The 22,745-nt window shown below is 39.7% G+C and overlaps 1 protein-coding gene across 4 annotated transcripts; it reads left to right on the forward strand.

Annotated features, from left to right (window-relative positions):
* The first annotated feature begins 1,833 nt into the window (after positions 1–1,833).
* On the forward strand, positions 1,834–21,763 carry LOC136431380 (casein kinase I). 4 transcript variants are annotated; one of them, XM_066422730.1, is made up of 9 exons: positions 1,834–2,103; positions 2,232–2,338; positions 10,207–10,333; positions 11,109–11,240; positions 15,225–15,364; positions 15,708–15,795; positions 18,623–18,697; positions 20,111–20,357; positions 20,678–21,763. In XM_066422730.1, the coding sequence occupies exons 1-9, from the start codon at positions 1,978–1,980 to the stop codon at positions 20,683–20,685; spliced, it is 1,050 nt and encodes a 349-aa protein (XP_066278827.1). In that variant the 5' UTR covers positions 1,834–1,977; the 3' UTR covers positions 20,686–21,763. The 4 variants fall into 4 exon arrangements, with proteins under 4 accessions (XP_066278827.1, XP_066278828.1, XP_066278829.1 ...); XM_066422731.1 differs by having other exon boundaries at positions 1,836–2,103; positions 15,708–15,786; XM_066422732.1 differs by having other exon boundaries at positions 1,836–2,103; positions 11,109–11,207.
* The last annotated feature ends 982 nt before the right edge of the window (positions 21,764–22,745 follow it).

Genomic DNA, 22,745 nt, shown 5'->3' on the forward strand with positions numbered 1-22,745 from the left:
GGGTCCTTCCCCACTGCACTTATCGAAAAGAGTGGTTCAAAACCTACAGTCCTATGGCAGCACATGGGTTCGCCCTCAGTAATAGCCTCCGGCAACTTGTACTTTCCAGTACAAACCTGGTGTGTTATGCCATGAGGTAGTTTACCATGTATGTAATACAAACAAACAATTTTGTAAGAGATAATGCAAAAACGTTTTATTTTGGTGTCATAAACACCTTTAGGCAGAAGTTTGGCAAGTCTTACAAAAAGCTGCTCTGTTGATGGTGGTAGGGTATTAACTAACTATCAGGGATCCGATGGGGCAATGGAGGTTTCCTGGGTTAATTAACAGTTTATGCCCATACACATGAATATGTATATGGAGGTGAAATGGAATATGTTAACTTTTTCTAATGGAAACTTTGCTATGATACCATCTTAGGACCTAATGAATTGTGTGACACTTTGTAACAATATAAAATTGTAAAATATTAACAATTTACTAATGTTATCAGAACAAGCTGATCCAATACACTGATCTGGCAACTTGTGAACATTGTGAAATGACTTTTTCGACCATTAAAGACTTGTACAATTGTGTATTTCTGCTGCAGTTTTTAATCTGGATTAAAAGTTATCTCCAGTGCAAACATTTTTTGATCTTATGTCATTCACATATTCAAGTTTGCAATACTAAGATAACAACTTAGTGCTGAAGCAAAATATGGTATTGCAACAAGTACATACAAATTTCAATTTCAATACAACGCTGAGTTTGATGGCTTCACGCATTGCCAGTTTTTACTACTTTATGGATGCATGTAATACAGGAAATTGAACCTATGTGAAATAGTATTTATGAATTTCTTGTTTTATTCATTGAGTTCTCATTAATTCAGTCCTAGTTTCTCTGTCTAAGGTTGTGCATTTCCCTGTGGGAACAACTTTGGACCCGGACCAAGCCAACCTTCCTCTCTTTCCAGTCTTAGGTTACACCATCTTCCAACTCACATCCTGGCGCTCTTAAGTTGCAATATTCAAACAAGTTTAACCAACAAACTAATGTTTAGCTTTTTGTGTGATAGGATCTGATAGTTGTCTTGCAAAGTGTATACAGTTGTACTTCTACTCTTCATGCTGTTTGAACAAAATCGTTGATTTGCAGATTTGTAAGATATGTCTTGAGATGTCGGCAGGTGGTTGTAAGGAGGTTGAGCTGGCAGCTAACACGCTTGACAGGCAGTAACCAGTGGAGACAGGTAAAGGTACAGGACCCCATAGGTGGGTATTTATATGCATGATTCACTCCACAACAAACCTACAGACAGCCTTTGTATAACGTTACATCACCAAACTGTTTACAGAGGAAGCTAATGATGGTATCTAGTAATAGTTTGATTCGAGTTTAACAGAATGATCATAGTCATAATACAATTTTTACAATAGACAGCCAAGTTTAGTAAATAGCTATTTTAAACATTATTCTTTATCAACGATTGTGAATTTATTGCACTTAATTTTCCTACAATCTGAGCTATATATAATGTCGAAGGACTTGAGCATCTGTTGTCACATTAAATCAGGAAAGGGAAATCATTGATATTGTCTATGTTAACAAACGTAACGTTATCACCTTTCAAATATCATCTTTTCACAAACTTTGAAACATAGTGTACAGAAATGTTGCCACCTGATTGGTGTTTTATCATCGGCACAGATAAATGCAGACAAATGTTATTATTTTTCACACTTGGACAATAACGTTTGTTTTTTTTAACATTAAAAGGCTTTGATCTCACTTCACTGTCTGCAACTTGTCTGAAATCATCAGGCAGATTTGTGGGTGCCGTATGATGTCTTTGTCCCGACATGCCTCGCGCGGTCTCTGTTTGCTGGACATCGTCGCCAAGATGAACCCCACGTAGAAAGGACGCCAACATTTCTGCACCATTTCTGCCTAAATTCGCTCAAATTTGGCTCGGAACGAAGGGACAGAATGGCGAGCGCCAGTGGCTCGAAAGCAGAGTTCCATGTGGGAGCTGGAAAATACAGACTCGTACGGAAAATCGGCAGCGGATCGTTCGGGGACATCTACCTAGGAATCAACATAACAAATGGCGAGGTGGGGCTCTCCTCTCGCCAGCTCAGTTTTCTGCCTCTTTGCCCTGGGGAATATCAGCCGAAAATCCGTTCAAACTACCGGTTCTGGCGTGCCAGAAAGGTCTTCAACTCTTCCATTTTGTGTTTCAGGAGGTAGCAGTTAAGTTAGAGTCACAGAAGGCCCGACATCCACAGCTCTTATACGAGAGCAAACTGTACAAAATCTTACAGGGAGGAGTCGGGATCCCTCACATTAGGTGAGTAGTTCCTTTGTTCGATATTATATTTTCCCGAGTTATCACTTTAAACATCGTCCGGAATTTCTCACTCAGACGATGCCTTAGATGTTGATGAATGTTTTTCTGTGTGGAATGTTGACACTGTTGGTCATTTTGGACGGTTAAAACAATTGGAACTGAAAATGGTGCAGCTCGCTACAGCAATGGCGTGCAGTTGTGAAAGTGGATTCCCACATATTTATGAAACAACTTATCGCTATTTTTTCCCAGATTTTTATCTGATATTATACAAACATAAACCCCTGGACATCTAGAGATTGAAAAATCAGGTTTTTCTGATATTGATTTTTGCTAAGTCCCATTTCCTGGGGGTCTATACGGAAAACCTTGGGGCAGTGTGAGTGACGTAGTCTTGTGTAGTCTGTTGCCAACCAGGTTTTTTGTATGGCCTGAATATATTGGGTGGGGCTAGAATATTTAACTATTACTCATAACAGGACAGTCTTTTGTCGTCGGCTTAAGACAAGCCATAATCAAGTACTAGGGCCAGGAAGAAAACGTTGATTTGTAAAGAAAGAATTGTATTTCTGCAAAAATATTTCCTTTTCATAAATTTGATTACATGTTACACTACGGTACTACGTGTTTGTTTGCATGGTTAAACACATAAATGCAGATATGATATTTTTGTTAGAATTGAGCTGGAATTATTTTAGAAAATTATGAATGAACATTCTGTTTGTTTTGATGCCTTGGTTTGGGAAGAAAGATGTAAAAAGTTATGCTTGATTCAAATATTGATATTATGTGAACCCAAATGTTGAAATGCAGGATCATGAATTTTTTATACCATACTTGTGACTACTTTTTGTTTTTTGTTTAAACTTGTTTGTGGCATAGCGTAGGCTAAATCTTTGTTAGAATAGAGGTATTTCAAGAAAAGTTACGCATGTTTTGTTATTTCCATATATTTGCTAAGTAGATGTAAAGCTTAGCTGTGTTTATGTCACCTTATTTTGCAGTACTTCCACTAAAATATGTCCTTGGCACTAGTAAGAGGCCCACTGGTAAAATTGTATGTTGTATTTGGTCATTTTGGGCACTGACTAGGAAAGGGGGACACCTGTCCTACCACTACCACACTAGGGGACAGTGCCTGGTAGTCATGCCCATTGTTTGTTTGTTTGTTTGTGTCACATCCCTGTAAACTGTTTTGGTAATTGAGACCCAGGCTACCATAGATGTCATCGTGCTCCAAAACAATTTCAGGGCTCAGAATAGTTAAACTTTGGATTGAAACCTTGTTCATACTAGGATTCGCAAATCAGGATCTATCCCTTGCCCCAGTGATTCCCAATTTGCGGATCCTGGTATGAACACTAAGTATTTGTGTATATACATAGGTCTTATAATTATATGCATAGTACAGGTTAGATGCAGGTATACTTGTAAATAATCCCAGCATATCTCTGATTTTACCTGTGCTAATCTGTATATGGAGGAGGTATTTTCAGCTCTGAATGATTTGAACCTCAAAACTCAAGTTCGAACAGTTTATTGTACTTGTTGGGTACCGATTATGTATTGCAACAATTTTTTTATGAAAGACCAAAATAACTCAGTATTTCTCACAAAAAATCTTCAAATAGATGTAGTTTAGGTGCCTGAAAACATTGAAATCCGCAGAAGTCGATATGTTGTATGAAATCAAGGCTGTCGCCAGGAAATTTGCTTGTTGGGATGGACAAAAATTTCACCCCTTTCATAAAAAAATCTAAAATTAGTGACATGAAACTGATGAAATTGTATTTCAGTTAGCTTAAATGACAGATTTGTTTTAACAGCAACAATTAACAACATGGGTTCCCCAACAATAAGTAGAAAGGAAAAATATTTAAAGCTGGAGACAGCCCTGTATGAAATACATCTGATCATCTTGGACCTATTACAATTAAATTATGGTATGAAGTAATATGATATGAACATTTATGCACATCAATAAACTAACAGTTTTTTTTTTTTGACCAGACAATTTTACTTAACAACTGAGCAAGGAAGTAATGATGGTAGTCTTCGACAATAAATTATGGGGATTACAGCATGCACAGCTGTCTCAGTCGTTTTCACATTACTCATTTGCATCTTTGGTTGCCGTGCATGCCATTCTCTGGTATAAGAGGGGCGTAGCCCTGACCCACATATTTTGAATTATGCATTTTCAGATCTGTGACAAATCAGGTGTATATAGAATATTCGATAACCACATGCAAGACAATGGAGGTCCCCTGTCACAAAACATTTGTATGACAATGATGTCATGTGATGTGTGTGTGTGTTTATGTATGTATTTTAATTTCCATTCTATTTCAGCAGTATATGTATATATATGATATATCTAGGTAGAGATTGCACCCTGTGATTCTGTCCATAGAGATCCCTATTGGAGTCTGTAGATTCAAAGATACTCCATTAACCTTCTGCCTGCTGCCTAACTCTGTAACTGATGGAGAATAGAGTGCCAAATGGCTACTTAAGTGTGTAAAAGACAGGTAAAAGACAGCCAGAAATTTCCACTTTGATTCATTACACTTTAAAGCAATAGAATGACTTGTTGTAGTTTTGGATTCATGAATAGGAGACGCCGAACGCGTTCCGAATCCTAGCATGCTGATAGAAGTCTCGGTGGATCTCTACCAGTAGAATTGATGATTTTGCCAGATCGCATCTCTAAATACCTAAGATGTACATAGTCTGAAGTGTCTGGTATTTTTGGTAACTGACAGGTGAACTGAGTTGTCTGGAGGATATCCCCTCCGGACGACCCATACTCATAGAGTTTGTTTATCCAATTATTTATGCACAGAAAACAACAACCACCATGAATAACATGAACATGGTTTGTGGACAGATATGGACATTTTGTAATTCAGAACTTCATGTAGTTTTTTTTTATAATGATGGCAAACATCATAGAATAATGTGAATGCCTTTAAGTTCGCAGGAATTTAATTTCATGCTAGGGAGAAAATGGTGGTATTCGTGGTGGTTTTTAGTTCACGGTTGATTCAAGGAGGGCAGAATACAGAACAAGCATTTGTGCGGTGGTTGAAAGTTTGTAGTGAAGAGGAACATTAAAGGTTACCACCAAAAATTTTTACCACAAAAAAAAACATTTACAGTATTGGCTGTAGGTAATAGTTTCCTGTATATGAAAACAGTGTCTACACTCAGACTGGCACTAACCCCTTTATTTGGATGTTGTTACAATGGTTTACCACAGGTTTATTTGTGGTGAGAACTTCACCCATTCCTGTGATCACCTATCTCCTATATCCTTCTGTGATCCTGACTGGTTGACAAATGTCATTGAGTGCACTATAGGAATCAGACTTAACCTAGAAACAAAAATTTACTGTAAATGCAATGTAAGTTCACAGTTTTCACGGTAATTTCTTCACTGCAAACTAAAAAAACCTGCAGAAATGCTTATTCTGTCTTCTGATCACCTACCAGCATGTTTTGACCGCAAACTAAAAACCCTGTGATTGAGAACAGTAATTTTCTCCCTACCACGAAATTAAGTCATATTAAATAAATGCATTACTGTGTCATGGTGGGCCTCGACTGCAATCCAAGCGCCACGGGTGTTCTGTGATACTTGCAGGCTGTGTGAATAAAGCTGTCCCGATATTGGTGGACTTCGGGATATCGGGAAAAACAGTGTTAAAGTGGGCCCACATGTAAGTTTGGCCTCTGGACTGATGATTATTTCTCACTCTCTGTCCCTGTAAGCATGTTTAATTACCAGCTTGGTCCCAGGGTAGTTTGTGAAACCTGGACATGGGTGATGCAGTCAATAATGGCTGCTGGTCTCAGCTGCTGGTGTTAATACTAATGATACTGCTTAATGAGAAATCAAGTAATCCCCAGGCATAGCTGCAAGTCATGGTGTTTAAGATATAATATATGATGAATGTTTGAGTACAGCTGATGTACCGTCTTTTAATCACGGTTTTCGTGGTGGCTGCCACCGCTACAAGGTCCCGTATTTGAGGAGAGCTACACGTTAAAGATCCCACCGTACTTACAAAAAATATGTGGGGTCCATCCGTGAACATGTGAGATGTCCTTGTCTGAAAAATGGGACCACAAAGTAAAAGTGTCCAGGGCAGCTGCTGAGCTGTCACCAAGGCATGTTCTATTTCAGTGCTTCTAGGAAATCTGTGTGAATGTGAGCACCATCACTAATAGCATATTGCACTGGTTCACCTAACCTTAAAACGTAGGTGCACAGAATATTATGATTAATAGAATGAGGTAGAATTTCTGCAAAACCTACTTTCAAACTTACTGCCTCTCTTCAGAGGTTAAAGCTTAAATTCTAAATGCTAGCTGAAAAATTCTAAGCAAAGGATACAAAAAAGGTTTTACCATTTTTCATGTCACTTTAAATGTCAGAAATATGCTAGTGTACATGTATGAATATAGAAAAGAACACAGTGGCCTCTTGCACGTAAATTCAAAATGGTGGGAGAACCGCTTTTTTTCATCATGCAAAAATGATGAAGTTTTTCCTGTTTGCAACAACTGTTGCCCTGCAGATGAGACGCTCAGTAACATGGTTAACAAAGAAAGAGATTGAGGCCTGTACAGAGACGGGCAATACCTGGGGTTGAACCCAATGTTCATGGCCGCCGCCGGGCATGTCACGGGGATTGAGGAATAGGGGCATACTAGCGTATGCCAGTGGTGGAAGGCGCCGCGCCGGAATAAGCGGATTCGGATAAGAAAAATATGTTTCTATTGCTGACAGCATGCATATTTACAAAGAAAACGATACAAATTTTGCTTCCTGGATAGGAAACAGCACGTTGCAGGCTTATTAACATATCACCCACGTCCGTTGCCGGAGAAGGTTCTTCTTTAAACGAGGAAAGAACAACCACGTGAGTCCCCCCTGCTGAAGGGTCGCACGACCAGTTCCGAGGTGGTTGTGATGGCGATTTGAGGATTACCTTTGAGCGACTACTTTGATCCTCTTTATACTGTCCCCAGAGATGTCTTGTTGATAACAGTTGCACGACTATTCAATCGTCGTCAGCCTAAAGAGGGCGTAAGAAGAAACATAACCTTTGGAATTTTGGAGGACTAGGTAGCCATTGTCTAAGAAGGAAGCCTGTGTTTTTTCTAAACGATACCTGTAGAAATGTTGATGCCTGTGTGTCCAATGCAACACAAGTTATGTAAATAGCCCCTGTTCTCTGGTTGCAGCCAGTCTGTTGTTATCAGGAAGGGTCAAGCGCTGGCTTTGTTTATTTAGTTTGTAGGTAAACAAACCGAGCCCATGGACAATCCAACACCCAACACTGAGGTGTGCCGTGTTGTATAGCGACCTTCGGGCGTTCTTTGTGACCTTCAGGAGGTAGGCAGTGGCTCAGGTACACAGTAAATGTTCAAATTTTTGCCATGGTTTAATGTTCACGTTTTCTATGGTAAGCTGTTCAACGCAAACTTAAAACGCAAAATTGCTTTTGTCTTCTGCACCGATGCCACCTCGTTTTTACCCGGGAATTAAAAACCACTGATACATTCTTACTTTACAGACTGTAAATACAGAAATGTTTGCGGTAGTTTTATGTTTGCGGTTTTCGTGGGTACCGTTTCACCACAAATTTAAAACCACCGCGAACATTTTTGTCCAATATTGTAGCAGTATGTGACTATAGTGCTGCGGCAAGCTTAAAACCACCATAAACACTCCATTTTCGCCTTGTATAGTCAGTCAGTCTATAAAGACTATGACACAATACTGCGCAAACAAAAAGTTACAAAAATCGTTAAAAAAAATTTCTGTCTAACGTCTGAGAAATGAAAATCGTGTCTGTAAATCGTTTTCCAACATGTTCTCATAATAGAAAATTATGTTTGTACAATGGAAAAATAAAAGTGCCAACCTACCGCACCTAATTTTTTTAGGGTCCGAATCAGAAACACAACTGTAATTTTTCTTGGCCATAATAAAGGCGTGTCAAACTTTGCTAGCTTTGTCTTCTGAGAATCTCTGATGTGATGTGAAGTAGCCTGCACAACTGGAATGACACATACAATAGGTGCAGGAGTGTCCTATACAGGTGAAATGGATCGGATATAATGAAAGCCTGGCCTTTGCTCTGGTGGGCTATATTCAGATAACTATATACTGTAGTTGACCCTTTGCTGTGAGAAAATTCACATGGGAAAATTGAGTCATAATACCAGTGTGCTGGAAGATTTTCTTTGTTCAGCATATTCTTACGATTTCATCACGGCAACCAAAGGGTAGAAATATAGTCCATAAAAGTTAACACATTTGAAACTGATTTGGGCTAGTTTGTGTTCTATATTATTTCTTATGTTGCCACCATGATAATGGGAATGTTACAAGGTAAAATGATATTCACAGTTTTCGTGGTAACCTTTTCTGTGCTAACTTTTCACCATGAACTTAAGACCACCGCAAAAATGCCTTTTGTCTGCCCTTAACCAGGAGCTAAAAACCACCGCTAACACTCCATTTTCTGCCTGTGGCGAAATTGAATCCCTACAAAGCATTTGCAGTATCTCTGTATACTGGACTATTTGAGATAGATGATTGGTTGGTGCCATTGTGTGTTCACCTGCATGTATGATGAAGGAATGTAGCATATGCGAAACAATGCAGATTGTGAGGCCTGGGTTGGGTCTAGTACAGGTGTTACCAGTTTTTATGTGCCAGTTATACATGTACAGAATGACAACATGAGGCTTTTATCTAAGTGCCCCCAGGGACAAGGGTGCGTCATTGTGTTGTAATTGATGAAGGGCGGACAATGCTTCAAGGGTGCTCTTGCGTCATAGCCACCCAAGCTTTATGAAAAAAATTGCTTGGCAGCAAAATAGGTTCTTTGAGAAATATTGAAGCTAGATGCTAGCCTACAATTCCAGAAAAAAATGATTTTTTTACAGAATGATACTGCTTTGAATCAAAGGCCCTTTTGGTAATGGGTGTGTGAACAAAGGCTTTGAAGTATTGTCATGAAATGTGTTAATTGCCAACATTGTGTATAGCTAGCTGTTTTTTGTACCCCTCCCATTCATGAATAATGTACATGATGGTGGGGTAATCAGTGTTCTGTGACGCATAAAACAGCAGAGATGTGAGGTGCTGTTGTTAGGTGTGACAGGTCGTTCAGTGTAATATGACCAGCTGCTGTGCCATGTGCCCATGAAGCTGGTGTGTTATGCTGAAGGGTAGACATTGTAGCTACACAGAAACAGATACAGATATGCTTGTTATGCTTGATATTAGACACAACATAATGTGCACAGGTTTACCAAAATGTAACCTATATAATGTGGTATTCTGTCTGCAAAACAAGGACACAAAATTCACAGTTACGTCATGTACAGTTATGGTATCCTTATTTGGGTAAGAGATACTTAATGTGTGATGGATGTTGGTCTGAATAGCAGAAAATGTCATCCTACTTTGAAGAGGACAAGTTAATGTACCTGCCATCTCAACTCTGAGCGAGTAGGTCTTGATAGAATAGAGGACATGATGTGGTACTTATAATAGGGGGTGAAGAGGCAGGGTTCTATCTGTAAATTTTGCTGAAGAGTAAGCTAAGTTTAATGACATCTCTACTTGTAAAAAAAAATACAAAAGGGTTTCAGCTTGATTTTTGAGGGGTGGAAATTTTGTATGGGGGTGGGGGTGGCACATACATCATGTTTACGATTCCGAGCGCTCAAGGCTTCACCAGCAAATGTTGGTCCAAGATCACTTTCACTTTTTTTAACAATCAAAGTCCATTGTCTTGAGACAACAAGGTGTGAAGAACATGTTTCCCTTGTTGTTGTTGCAGATGGTATGGCCAGGAGAGGGACTACAATGTACTGGTTATGGACCTGCTGGGGCCCAGTCTGGAGGATCTCTTCAACTTCTGCTCACGGCGCTTCACAATGAAGACCGTTCTCATGTTAGCTGACCAGGTGAGCACACCTTTTACCATAGATGGTTTTTGATGTGTCTATTAATGTTGATGTTATCTAGATACACAGTAGGCATGAAGTGAGTACAGTTTCCTGTCAGTAATCAAACATGACAGTTCATTAACGGTATTGTTTTTGTTCACCTATTTCATTTCTTTTGTTTTTATCTATTTAATTTGTTTGTGTCTCTTTCAGTTGTCTGTGTAGTTATATATTTTTCATATGCTACTTATTTTAATATAATGCTAATAAGTGTAAGAGTTGTGTTTAGGCTTGATGAAATTTGGTGCGATTTTAGTAAGGAGTTAATGTGGTGAATGGGAAAATGTGGCTTTTATGAACAGCTAGGATTCTGGCTTGAGTACAGAGTAGCCTATGTCATCATGATTCCTCAAGTCAATCGATAAACAATTAACGAGACAAGATATAGCAAGACATTTGCACAAACTTTAGGCATTTCTAGCCTCCTTCGCAGACTTCTTGGAGTGGCCACGTTTTTTTGGTGGGTGGGAGTGCTGATACATGTACTTGATTTTTTTTTACAAGGGAAAAAATTGTGTATCAGCCCCCCCCCCCCCAAAAAAAAAAAAATTAAGGTGCCACTCCAAGAAGGAGGCTAAGGTATTTCACAGAGTTGTCTCCAAACTTTGAGTTAATTACGATACGACTTTTTAAAGAATGCTTGAGGTATTTACAGGTTTGAGATAGCAAAACCTGTTTTGTTTTCAGTATTGTCACCACGGTGTCTCTCTTTTGTCCCCCCCCCCCCCTGCAGATGATAGGTCGTATCGAGTATGTACACAACAAGAACTTCATCCACAGAGACATCAAACCTGACAACTTCCTCATGGGCATCGGCCGCCACTGTAACAAGGTGAGGCAAAGACATGCCCAAAATGCTCAAAAGGTAATTTTACACAGTTGTGGCCCTCCAACAGCTCGCAAGGCTCAAGTTGTTGGCATTCCTCCCAAACCATCGCTGGAAAGCTTCTTGGAGAAACTTATAATGTTGACTGAAAATTCTTCTTTGTTGGTTTGTTCAAGTGAAAAAAAAAAGATCTATGGTTGGCCACAGGACTGTGCCCTCAGGAACACTTTTTTGGTCTTGTTTGAATCGTAAACCAGAACAAATTATAACAATAAAGCATACCCAGGGTTTACTTTGGCAAGACTCATTTCTCAAATCCTTTCCTTGAAAGAAAGAAAAACCTGTTTGTTTTTTAAGAAAATACTGCAGGGGTGACTAAGTATTCATATTTATTTTACTGAATTCATGTGATCCGCTACTAAAACATACAAATTTTATGGCATTCATACAATCCCCTACTAAGAAACATATGAAATTTACGCAATTCGTACAAGATTGTATGAATTTTGAAAATGTGTATGTGTCTTTGTAGCAGATTGTATGAAATCCATAAATCTCTGATGTATTTCGTAAAACTGGTATGAATCTGTTTAATTGGTATGAATACTTACCCTGTACCCCTGTACTGGAACAGTTACTAACAAACTGTTACAAAGTCTTATACCAAATTGTTGTTTTATCAAAATATCAAAGCTGTTTTCTCAAGCAAAATCAATGTCAAATTGAGTTTACAGAAATGGACAGCAAAACCTATCCCCACAGTTTGACAACAATATAGCCTCTCCAATGGAGAATAGGAACATTTTGGGTGTGTTTGGGTGTGCTGTTCTGTTTTGGAAGACCTTCCCTCTCCTATCCTCAGTCCCAGCAAACCTTGACATCACCACATTTCTTCCTACTGAACTTCCCACTGATCCTATACAGTTAACATTGCCGGGTGTGCATTCCCATCACTTGTACATATAAGGGAAGAGGTTTTTCTCCCTCGCTTTGGCAAACTTCAGCTTTGCTTGAGAGGAGGGCCACAGCCAATTATCCTGAATGGGTCCACTCACGCCGTTTTTTATTTTTACTTTCAGCCCACATTTGTCAGCTGTGTTGTTGGGAAGCCACTGACTGTGCCATTTTTTAGAAACGTAGTCTTATTATGCATGCAGTGTGCCTATCTTGAAATTTTCTTTCTTTCTAAATTTGCAGGGCTCGAAATACTGGTATGGGTGACTGTATATGCACTTTTGTGAAATTGGAGCTGTGCACCTACGTTTTGACTGGGTGCACCAGTGCAGCTAGATATTTCTGTAGTATTACATGTAACGTTAGATACACTATTATACACTAGTGAACAGAATATTCTTGACAACTGTCAAAAAATAATGAAACACTTGTTGTATCACTTGTTCAAAATTTTGAAGTTTGGGTTTGTTGCAATTTTTCAAAGCTTGAAGCTGTGTCAGCATCGCATTTCAACATTGAGCGCTTCCAGAGTTTGTCTGCAACTTTGAATCAGGACAAGAGCGCTCTTTCTCCTCTCTTCTCGTTTTGCTGACATTCTACTTTTATCATATGTTGTGCACCCAAAATTTTCTAGTAACCTAGATTTTGGGCAATCAGGTTAGGAACACTAGTGCACCTATTCCCAAAAGTGAGTTTCAAGCTCAGAAATAGGATGATGTTAGATCTGTAAGCTGTTAATTGAATGTTACATTTGATAGGTTGACGCCAGTTGTAAAGCTATGGTCACACTAAACTCACGTCGTACCTGCGATGGGGTTTCTTCCGTCATGACAGCGCCGTACGTCGTACGTTTGGGAAAAACCGGGTGCAATAGTTAACACATACAAAGTAGTGGTCACATATAACGTAGGTACATGGTACGATGGTTTTTTTAGTGTACCTAGGTCAATCGCAGGTAAATCGCAGGTAAATCGCACGTAAAAGTAGCCATCGCCGAGCGTCCTACGTCGAAAAATACAGCTAAAGATGATTTTGAAGAAATTTTCCCTCCGTCGCCGTACGATTTTTATTGCCCCCAATACAGACTTCACTACGGCCTTCTTTTTATACCAATGAGGTGAAAAATGTATACATTTCGATCGTTTTCTGATGGTTTCAGTTTCCCTGATATTGCCGATGTTGTTGAAAAGTGCAGCCACCAGAGCACAGTGGCAACCGTTGTACAGCGTGCCCGCTGAAGAGCCTGCTTTCAAGGCTATGATTTTCCACGTGTCAGATCAAGTATCGCGCGCAGGTGATGCATACGATTGTTTCATGGCTATACACACGTGGGTTCATAATTATATCAGACCTCAGTCCTATCCTGTCTCTACTTTTATTTTGCCAAGAGAACAGTTTGCGGATGGCCCAGAGAAAGAGTATGACAGGCCAGTTGTTTTGTCCATCAAAAAGAAAGCACATAATAGGCATAAAACGTCAAACAAAGACTGAAACTGAAAAAAGAGACAGGATAGGACTGAGGTATGATCTAATTATAAACCCAGGTGTATACAGACATAAAGCAATTATATGCGCCTGGTTCTGGACCTGACACGTAGAAAATCTAAACTTGGAAGCAGGCTATTCTACCGGCACACTGTTTTCTGGTTGCTATTGTCTAATGATGGTTACACTTTGCATCAGCATCGGCAATATATCAGGGTAACTGAAACCATCAGAACATGGTCGAAATTTATGAATTCCTCACCTCATCATTAGATAAAAAGGCCACAATAAAGCCTAAATATGAGGCTATAAAAATCGTACGACGTTGGATGAAATTTTGAACATTGCCCGACGCTCTGCGATAGCTGATTTTACCTACGATTTACCTGCGATTTACCTGCGTTGTACGGGAAATGCATCGTACGTGCATCGTAGGTACGACGTGAGTTTAGTGTGACCGGGGCTTTACTGAACTGCATTAGGACAGTTGTTGTGTTAGCAATCAAGCTTTCTCTCAGCTAAGTAAGTACGTTTCTGTACTGTATAAAAATGAACTTTTGTTTTTGGTGAGTGTGACCAATTTATAGGACATGTCATATGAATTATGATAATGACATCTGTGGTTGTGGCCAAAGTGATTTTGTTCTCTAAATATTAAATCATTTAATAGTAATAGGTCCTCCTGCATACCTAGTTGAACTTTATAAAAATGTCTGGTCTACATATGTATTAAGTTTCCAGGACTCAGTCAGGGTCTGTGCATTAGCCAATATTCAGAAAATTTGCTAAATGTTGTGTTGTCATTGCTTCCTTAAACAACATAGAGTTGCTCTTCAGTTTTCCATCAAGCTGCTACTTAAAGGAAAACCTGTAGAGTGCAATATTAGATGTTGAGTTTTAACACACTGTGCTACGGTGCACTTAGCTATAGACCTGTAACTTGTGCAGTGGTTTTAGATCTACGTTTTTTCGCAGTAACCACAAGTTGCAAATCCATGACACAGCACATACCCGTTACTTTACTACAGAATTGTTTTACTGCATATGTAACACACTGCGAAAACTTCCTTATAGCTCCTACTCAAAATAAAAACATAACGAAAGTGAATGAACTTACAGTATTCTAAGACGCATGTGATATTACCATTCCATCTGAGAATCAGATATAAATATACTGTATTGAGTGCAGGTCCAAGATTTCACAATTATACAGAATTGTGGGGAGTTCCCTAGCCATATTTTTTGGGTTGGCACTGTGGCTTCCTCAAAGTAACCCCACCTAGCATGCCCTCTGATTACTGCAGTTGAGACAAATGACAGCAGACAGATACAGGGCAAACATTCATACAAACTAACTACCTTCAAAATCATCAAGGATTGGAAAATTATCAAAATTTTTTTGACACATGAACGCTTACATGTACAACACCTGGCTGTCTCTCTGACTTTTGATTTACTTTTTGAGTCATTTTGTGATGATGTTGAGTTGATTGTTTTGTCACGTCTTTGTCATTTTCTCTACACTTGTTCTATTTCTGGTACTGAATGTGATTGCATGCTGTAATACTTGTCTTGTTGTTCCAGGTTTTCCTGATAGACTTTGGCCTTGCAAAGAAGTACAGAGATAGCAAAACGAGACAGCACATACCGTACCGAGAGGACAAGAACCTGACTGGCACGGCTCGATACGCCAGTATCAACGCACATCTTGGAATCGAGCAGAGGTGAGTGAGATGTTTTAATCTAAGCTTGGATGCTGTAGAATTTTGAGGGTTACTAGAAGCTACATGATGATTATGAGTCTGTGACTTAACCATGTTTTTTCCTGTTACATCTCATGTTCTAGTATTGACTTGTTCTGCTCTTAGTGAGGCAAAAATCATCTGAACTTCATGACATGAAAATAATGGAATTGTATTTTCGCAAGCTCAAAATGAACACCATGGTCTCCCTATCAATGAGTGGGACAGAAAAAAAGGTTAAAAGCCAAAAACAGAACTACAGTATTTAGAATATGGTCAACCTGGATGTCTAACCTACATCAACATTTGTTTTTGTTGTTCCTAGTCGCCGTGACGACATGGAGTCGCTGGGCTATGTGCTTATGTACTTCAACAGGTCGAGCCTCCCATGGCAGGGCCTGAAGGTAGGCGCTGTGCGTACTTGTACTAGCTGTCTTCTCCCCTCTGGTATGGGTGGTACGGCCGGTCGGATGTTAATCTGCTCCCACCTCCGTGCTCCGATGTGTGTTAGGTAGCCATTTTACAGACTAGAGACAGATTTTCCCATGATGTTCCATTCCTTGTAACCCTTGCGTACGGTTTCCGACATTTCTTGCCTATGTGGCATATGACCACAATTGTTCAAATTCAAATATCACCAAAAAAAAGGACATTTTGGACAACAATCAATTACTGAGCTGCCTATGACTTACAGTTAAAAAGAGTGTGCATAAGTGATCATTGTAATATTTTTAGTAAATGATCAAATTTGCCACAGAAATCAGCCTTACATGAGAGGTGATGAAAAATGAAGCAAGTTTGCCAATGGTTGACTAAAGCGGGTATCTTACTGACTGTGCCAAATTGTACTTAGGAAATGCCAACTTTGTGAATTTCCTCCAATTTTTCCTTGTGGTCACATTGACGTGAGACGTGGAGCTAAAGCATGTGACCTCTACAAATTTTCTTAATTAAAAAAAAAGTCGCAATTTCAGATGCCAAATTGGCGCCGGTTTGGCAATCGCATAGTCAGTGAGATACCTGCTTTAGATTCTGAAGTTCAAGAAATAAGTCACAATGTTTGTTAAAGACGGAGCATTCATCCTGAAGGGTGTACCAGCCTTTGCATAACAGTAGCCCTTAGTAGTGTGACTACGTGTAATGAATAGATGGGTTTCAGCATGTTGCCTTGACTGCACAGGGTTTACATTGTGAGCTGTAGAAAACAATGTTTCCCTCCAATACGCCATCGTCACTCCCTGTTTTATACTTTCAACACTTTTATCTTACTGTGTTCTCCCTTCAATAGTATCACATTCTTTCATTTCCTTAACGTTTATTTAAGATACAATGCTTTGTGCTAAGGGGTTTTTGAGTACAACTTACATTTAGTGTGGGGTGCCTTTTCAAAGTTGACATATTCAGTATTTTAGCTGGCATAGAAAAGCTGTGATTTTGACCCCTTATTCTGTGACTTTCAACCATCATAGGGGTATTTCTTACTTGGAAAAAAACATGGGACACTTTGTAGACCTTTGTAAAACCTGTCTTTAGAATAAGCCTGAACACTCATTGAGGGAACGCTTCACAAATTTTGTCCTTTAGAATGTAAGAAATAGTGTCTCAGGGAGTTATGAATTTTAAAATTTCCAGGGACAATGAATGAGGATGCCCCTACTGTACTTGGTGGCAACGAGTTCCACTCTATGATAGGGAAGATGGGATAATGAACGCATCAATCCTGAGTTGATAACTTAAGTTCTTTAAGGCATGACTATTAGGAGTTATATTCTTCTGTTTTCCCCCACTGAAGCTGTCTGCATTCATTATTTATTTCTTAGCATTCTGTGTGTGATCAGTTGTCCCTCTCCTGTTCCTTGCTGTAGCTTAGCTATGTCTGCTATGTTGGTTTAAATATCCCAGAATAAGTTGTGTATTACACTTGTCTTAATGTGGTGCCTTCATCTTTACACACTATACAGTATTTAAAGATCGGGTCTGCTGTATTTTACTTGCTTACGATTTATGTTGCTTACGAGCAATATTTGTGCAGAAATCAGTAAAAATGCCTTAAATCAATGTTGGTGGCTCAGAAACACAGCTGCAGGTTTTCTTTGCTTGATTAAGAGAACGCTACACCCCCATGTCAAGAACATGCTCCTTACCCTGGGAAGCAGATCCTCTGAGTCTGACAAGCATAACGTTTGGATTGACCAGCTACTTAGAGCCTTCAACTGTGACCTATATGAAAGTAATTTTGCCCCTATGGAAGCCTTAGACTTAAATCAAGATTCCTTACCATGGAAGGGGGACCCCTCCCCCCTCCACACCATCTCTACCGCTCTGTCGCTCCTCTCCCTCCAGTGCTCCACCCTGCAATTTTTCCCTACATAAACCCCTGCGTGCTGTTATGTTAGATTATGCAAATTGTGCCACTTTCCCACGGCAAAGATGACATCAGTCTACGGGTCGCTAATCTCTGAAGTATGGTTTACGTTCTGAGATACAGAAAAAGGTTTTAAACTCGGGCTCTGTTCAGTTTACAATTGATTTGTGCTGATAGACAAACATGGGCAGAATTCCTGCAGACTCAATCTTTAAATCCTTAATGTCCTTAGGGTACTGTGAGTAACTTAGACGGCATCGAAGGTATGTAGAGGCCGTTAATATGTTCTTCCCATAGTGACATGGCCCAAACAAATGTACCCAACCTCCAGTGCCTTTTTCCCCATATTTTTTACTTACCGCAATAAAATACATGGATATTTCCACTACAGTACAGCAACATGGGGTTTTGTTATCACAACTTTCATTTCGAAGTGTTTTAAGTATCGTTGAGTTGTTTCTGTTTTGTTTTTCTTCCTATATCGTGCCATGTGTAAGACCCATGGAGGCATGTGTTCTGTTTTGCAAACTAAGACACACACACAATGACAACTGAAGAAATATAAACCAAAGCAGTAACTGGGGCAGCTATAGAACTGTGCCTATCCGTCTGCCATGTTTGTGGCGCAAGTTTTGTCCGTTTATTCAGTTTTAACAAGTCAAGTTTACCTTCCTTCTAACCTAGTTTCACGCATGATAAAGAAATGAACTTAGATGATGTTAGCATGTTGAAATACGCTTGTACGTGTGTGTGTTTTGTAACCTACTTAAGTTCTGAAGTGCTTATTAACTGCAGGCTAAGATACATTCATTGGACCAATACTGTTAACATACGAATCTCAATAACATTTTCCGATATCTCTCATTCCTACACAGGCCGCGACCAAAAAGCAGAAGTACGAGAAAATTAGCGAGAAGAAAATGTCGACGCCGGTGGAGGTCCTATGTAAGGTAGGTGTGAGAAACCATTTTACGTGCCGTTTTGTTAAGTCTGTGAAACCTGAAGTGTTGGATGATGTCTGAAACACAACCTTGTCTGTCCATGGCTTTCCATGTGAAGAAAATGACCACACCACTTGAAGCTCTCTGTAAGGTGGGTAGTCTCTTCTCACCACTTGGAGGGGGAGGCGGGATCTCTGCTTGCAATCCATAGTTGAGAACACTAAAGCGAGTATCTCACTAGACTGCGCTAAATTGAGAAACACATTTCCCATTCAGCACCGACTTGTAATCTGATAGTGCAATTCTTTTTAAAATTTGCAATTGGAAAAATGGTGCAAAACAGTGCAATCACTGAAAATCTCATTTTATTGAATTTTAATCATTGTATTACAATTTGTAATAAGTTGGTTTATAATTCTGTGGCAACACGGCAAAATGCATCTTGTATCTGATTTGGAGCTGAAACTGAAAATGTGCCCTTACAGGCACAGCCATTTTGTCTGTAGAGGTCACATATTTTACCTGTGTGTCTCATGTCGGTGTGACCAAAAGGGAAAATTGTCAAAAGTTGGCGCAACTTCCTAGGCAAAGTAGTGGTCAACCTCAAGCCAACCGTACAGTCATACTCACGCCGTATCTTCAGAAATGCTTCTGTAGCCGCATGTTCCGTTTAGAACTTTATTCAAGCCCACATCCAGACTAGTGTCGCCTTGTGTGTGGTTTTCTCCATGGGTTAGGCTCAAATGAGCAAGTACAATGTGTCCTGTCTTATATAGACCAGGTGCAAAGTGCCCTAGGCAGCTTAACCAATCACAGTTCAGCAAAATTCAAGGTAGTGCAGGTTGATCTAAGTGCACTACACTACGTGACCTCACTTGACCTCGCAATTTGGTGCAGTCCAGTGATGTACCCGTTTTACTTCGCTCCAGGGTAAGTTGTCTGACAATGCAATTAACTGTCCACCAAAATATCAACAGCCCGTCCTGTGGTCACCATCGGTGGTCAGCAGTGGACATCTACGAGAAGGAAACAAAAACATTTTTTGTTCATGTCTTTTAGAAAGATGTGATGTTTCAGGTTTTCTTCGTACAAAATGAAAAACATAATATATTTTGCTTGAAAATTTGACCTGCGAAGAAGGCTGCAGGTGTGGCCGTTTGTTTGCTGAATTTTAGCAATGGTTTAAAAGTGTAATAGGATGGTAACCTAAATGTCTGTATGGCTATGGCTATGAGCTTTCATCATATCTCGGTATTTGTAGTCTGAAAATAAGACATAAAAAACTAATTTGACACTTTTAAACCTTCTCCCTGCTGCCCAACCCTGTAACCAATAGAAAGTTGGAACCCAAATAGCTACTTCAATTTTCTATACACAATGACCGTTGACGTAGTACGTTTTCAAACCTCACCTGTCCTGTAGGGCTTCCCGGCAGAGTTTGCGATGTACCTGAACTATTGCCGAGGGCTGCGGTTTGAGGAGGCGCCAGACTACATGTACCTGCGCCAGCTGTTCCGGATCCTGTTCCGCACGCTCAACCACCAGTATGACTACACGTTCGACTGGACCATGCTGAAACAGAAGGCGGCCGCACAGGCAGGGAGTGCAGGGCAGGCCCCCATCGCACCCACACCCACCAAACACACCGAGAGCAAGACCAAAAGTAAAGGTACATGGAAGAACTATATACTGTGATTGCCTAGCCTTTAAGTTTGCACCCACCAAACACACTTGAGAGCAAGACCAAGAGTAAAGGTACATGGAAGAACTAAATACTGTAAATGCCCTAAAATTTGTAGGTTAGGGAGTACTAGTAAATGGAGTGCTCACGATAGTTTTGAGTTCACGTGTGAAACAACAGGGTAGGCGGGCGGAAGACAGAACAAGCCTTTCTGGTTGCAGTGAAGAGGTCTGTGAACATTAAACCACTGCTTCTTGAACAATAGTATGTTGTAACTTTGGAATTTTTCTTATCACCCTTGCCTACAGGACGCTGAGGTGAAATTCAGTGGAGGAGTGAGGAAAGCACATGATTCCTGATGTGAAGATGGTTGTGTCGACTAGGGGGAGGTGTAGACTTGGTCTCCCCAATGTGTGCAGGAGTAGTAGAGACATTATTGCAGTGTTCCATGAAAAAACAAACCTATTTGGTCAGGGGACAGACGAAGGAAAACACGAGAGGACACCGTGGCTACACAAGAATACTTAAAAACACTGTTGTTATAAACTCTTGACTTGTATAAATGGAAACCTACTTACCAACATGCGAAACTAAGTGCGACCCTCGGGCGGCGATACGCCACGTTTGCTTTGACGGACAGAGGTGCTTAATAAGTAGACAACTGTAAATATGTATAAGCCTTGTTATTTTTCTGATACTACTGTCAACAAAGTATGTATATGTTTTAAACCCCCAGGGAGGAAGGTGTTGGGAATACCTTAATAAACAAATAAGAGAAAATGGTACCAGGCGACCACGTCTGTCCGTCCCAGCCAAACCTGTCGCCGATCGCCGCCTGGTTAGGTTCTCAACTTTGCATATATGATAATTAAGGACGTTTTGTTGCCTCATGTATTGCTGTATGTGATTGTGTACATGTTGTCTGTTGTTAGTCTCATGTTGTACAGTGTGGCTGTACAATAAGCACTAGTTGTGAAATTTAAATCCAATCCTTGTAGATGTATTTTTGAGACAGCTCTTCAGTAAATGAAAGCAGAAAAAGCCATTTCATCCACTGTTCTTATACATGCACTGAATAATAGCAAGTCCACACGACTAGGTCTGCACGGGAAAGTTTCTATCTAGTACCAGATGCTTTCAGTTGAAAATCATGCAGCCAAAGTTGTAAGGTAGATAACCTTTTCTTGGGAAAGGGAATTATCTAGACTGTCCTTTTGTACTACATGGTAATAGGGTAAACTAGTGGTAAAAGTTGGTACACTTTTAGGAGTAACTTAAGAACAAGAACTGTGGTTCCCTTTTCCCCATGCCTTTCATTCTCCATGTAGATCTTCCCTTTTTTTCATTTGTGAATCTTGCAGTGATACATAAATTAAAATGTATAAAATTTTCAATGTGTCTTGCTCTGTTGTTTTGTGATAAGTCCATGATATTTCTAGGGATGTCCCTATAGCTCCTGGTTACAATTAGTTGCTAATTAGGAGACCCCGGTTCAATCCAGGGGCAGGACATTGGTTTTGGCTCTCTTTCTGTAGGGACATAAAATGGTCCCGTATTCAAGGAGTGCATTTGCATCGAGTACATTTCAGGGCTAGGAACCCCTCACTGTAAAAATATACCCTGCTACAGAAACAACAATAAAGCCTGTGTGTCACTTGGCACTACAGGGGTCTGAATTGAATGTTACAACAACTTTTGTGCTGAATACAAAAAAAAGAATTAAAGCCAGATTGATATTTCTGTCGTAATATGCTAGTGATAGCCTGTCTCATGTCACATGACAGAGCCTGGTTGAATCGACTGTCTCAAAAGCCCCACAAGACTAAGTGTTTTTGCCGTGTGTAAATGTTAAATATTTCATCAAAAGTGCTCATTAGCCCTCCCTGGCTCTTCATAACCTCCCAAAAGTATGGTGTACACATGATCACCAAATTGTATGTAAATATTAGTCACTCCTATAATTTTGGTATTGTTATGGTGTAATTAAGACTTCATTGTTGTAACTTTATTGGCCTAAACTCTGATTCCTGTAATACATAAAGGCATTAAACAAAAATTTAAACAAAAAGGGTGTCTTCTTAATATTAAAAGTCTGCTAAGACTTCTGTTGTCAATGGCAACCGCATCAACGTCAAAATGACATCATAGACTAACTTCACATGTAAAGCTAGCCTTTGGCATTGGCAATCTTGAATTTTTTTGAAAATTCCTTCTTTTTTTTTAACCTCCGTTCTTACTGCCGCTCCACACCTACCAAAAATCATGAAGATCCATCTACAGTTACTAAAGTTATACTCTTGACATACATACAGACCCAGCCCAACCATGGCGTAACTGAAAACATAACCTTCTCGGCGAAGGAAATAAACTTGTTTA

Source organism: Branchiostoma lanceolatum, chromosome 3 (assembly GCF_035083965.1).
Source record: "Branchiostoma lanceolatum isolate klBraLanc5 chromosome 3, klBraLanc5.hap2, whole genome shotgun sequence".
Lineage (NCBI taxonomy): Eukaryota > Metazoa > Chordata > Leptocardii > Amphioxiformes > Branchiostomatidae > Branchiostoma > Branchiostoma lanceolatum.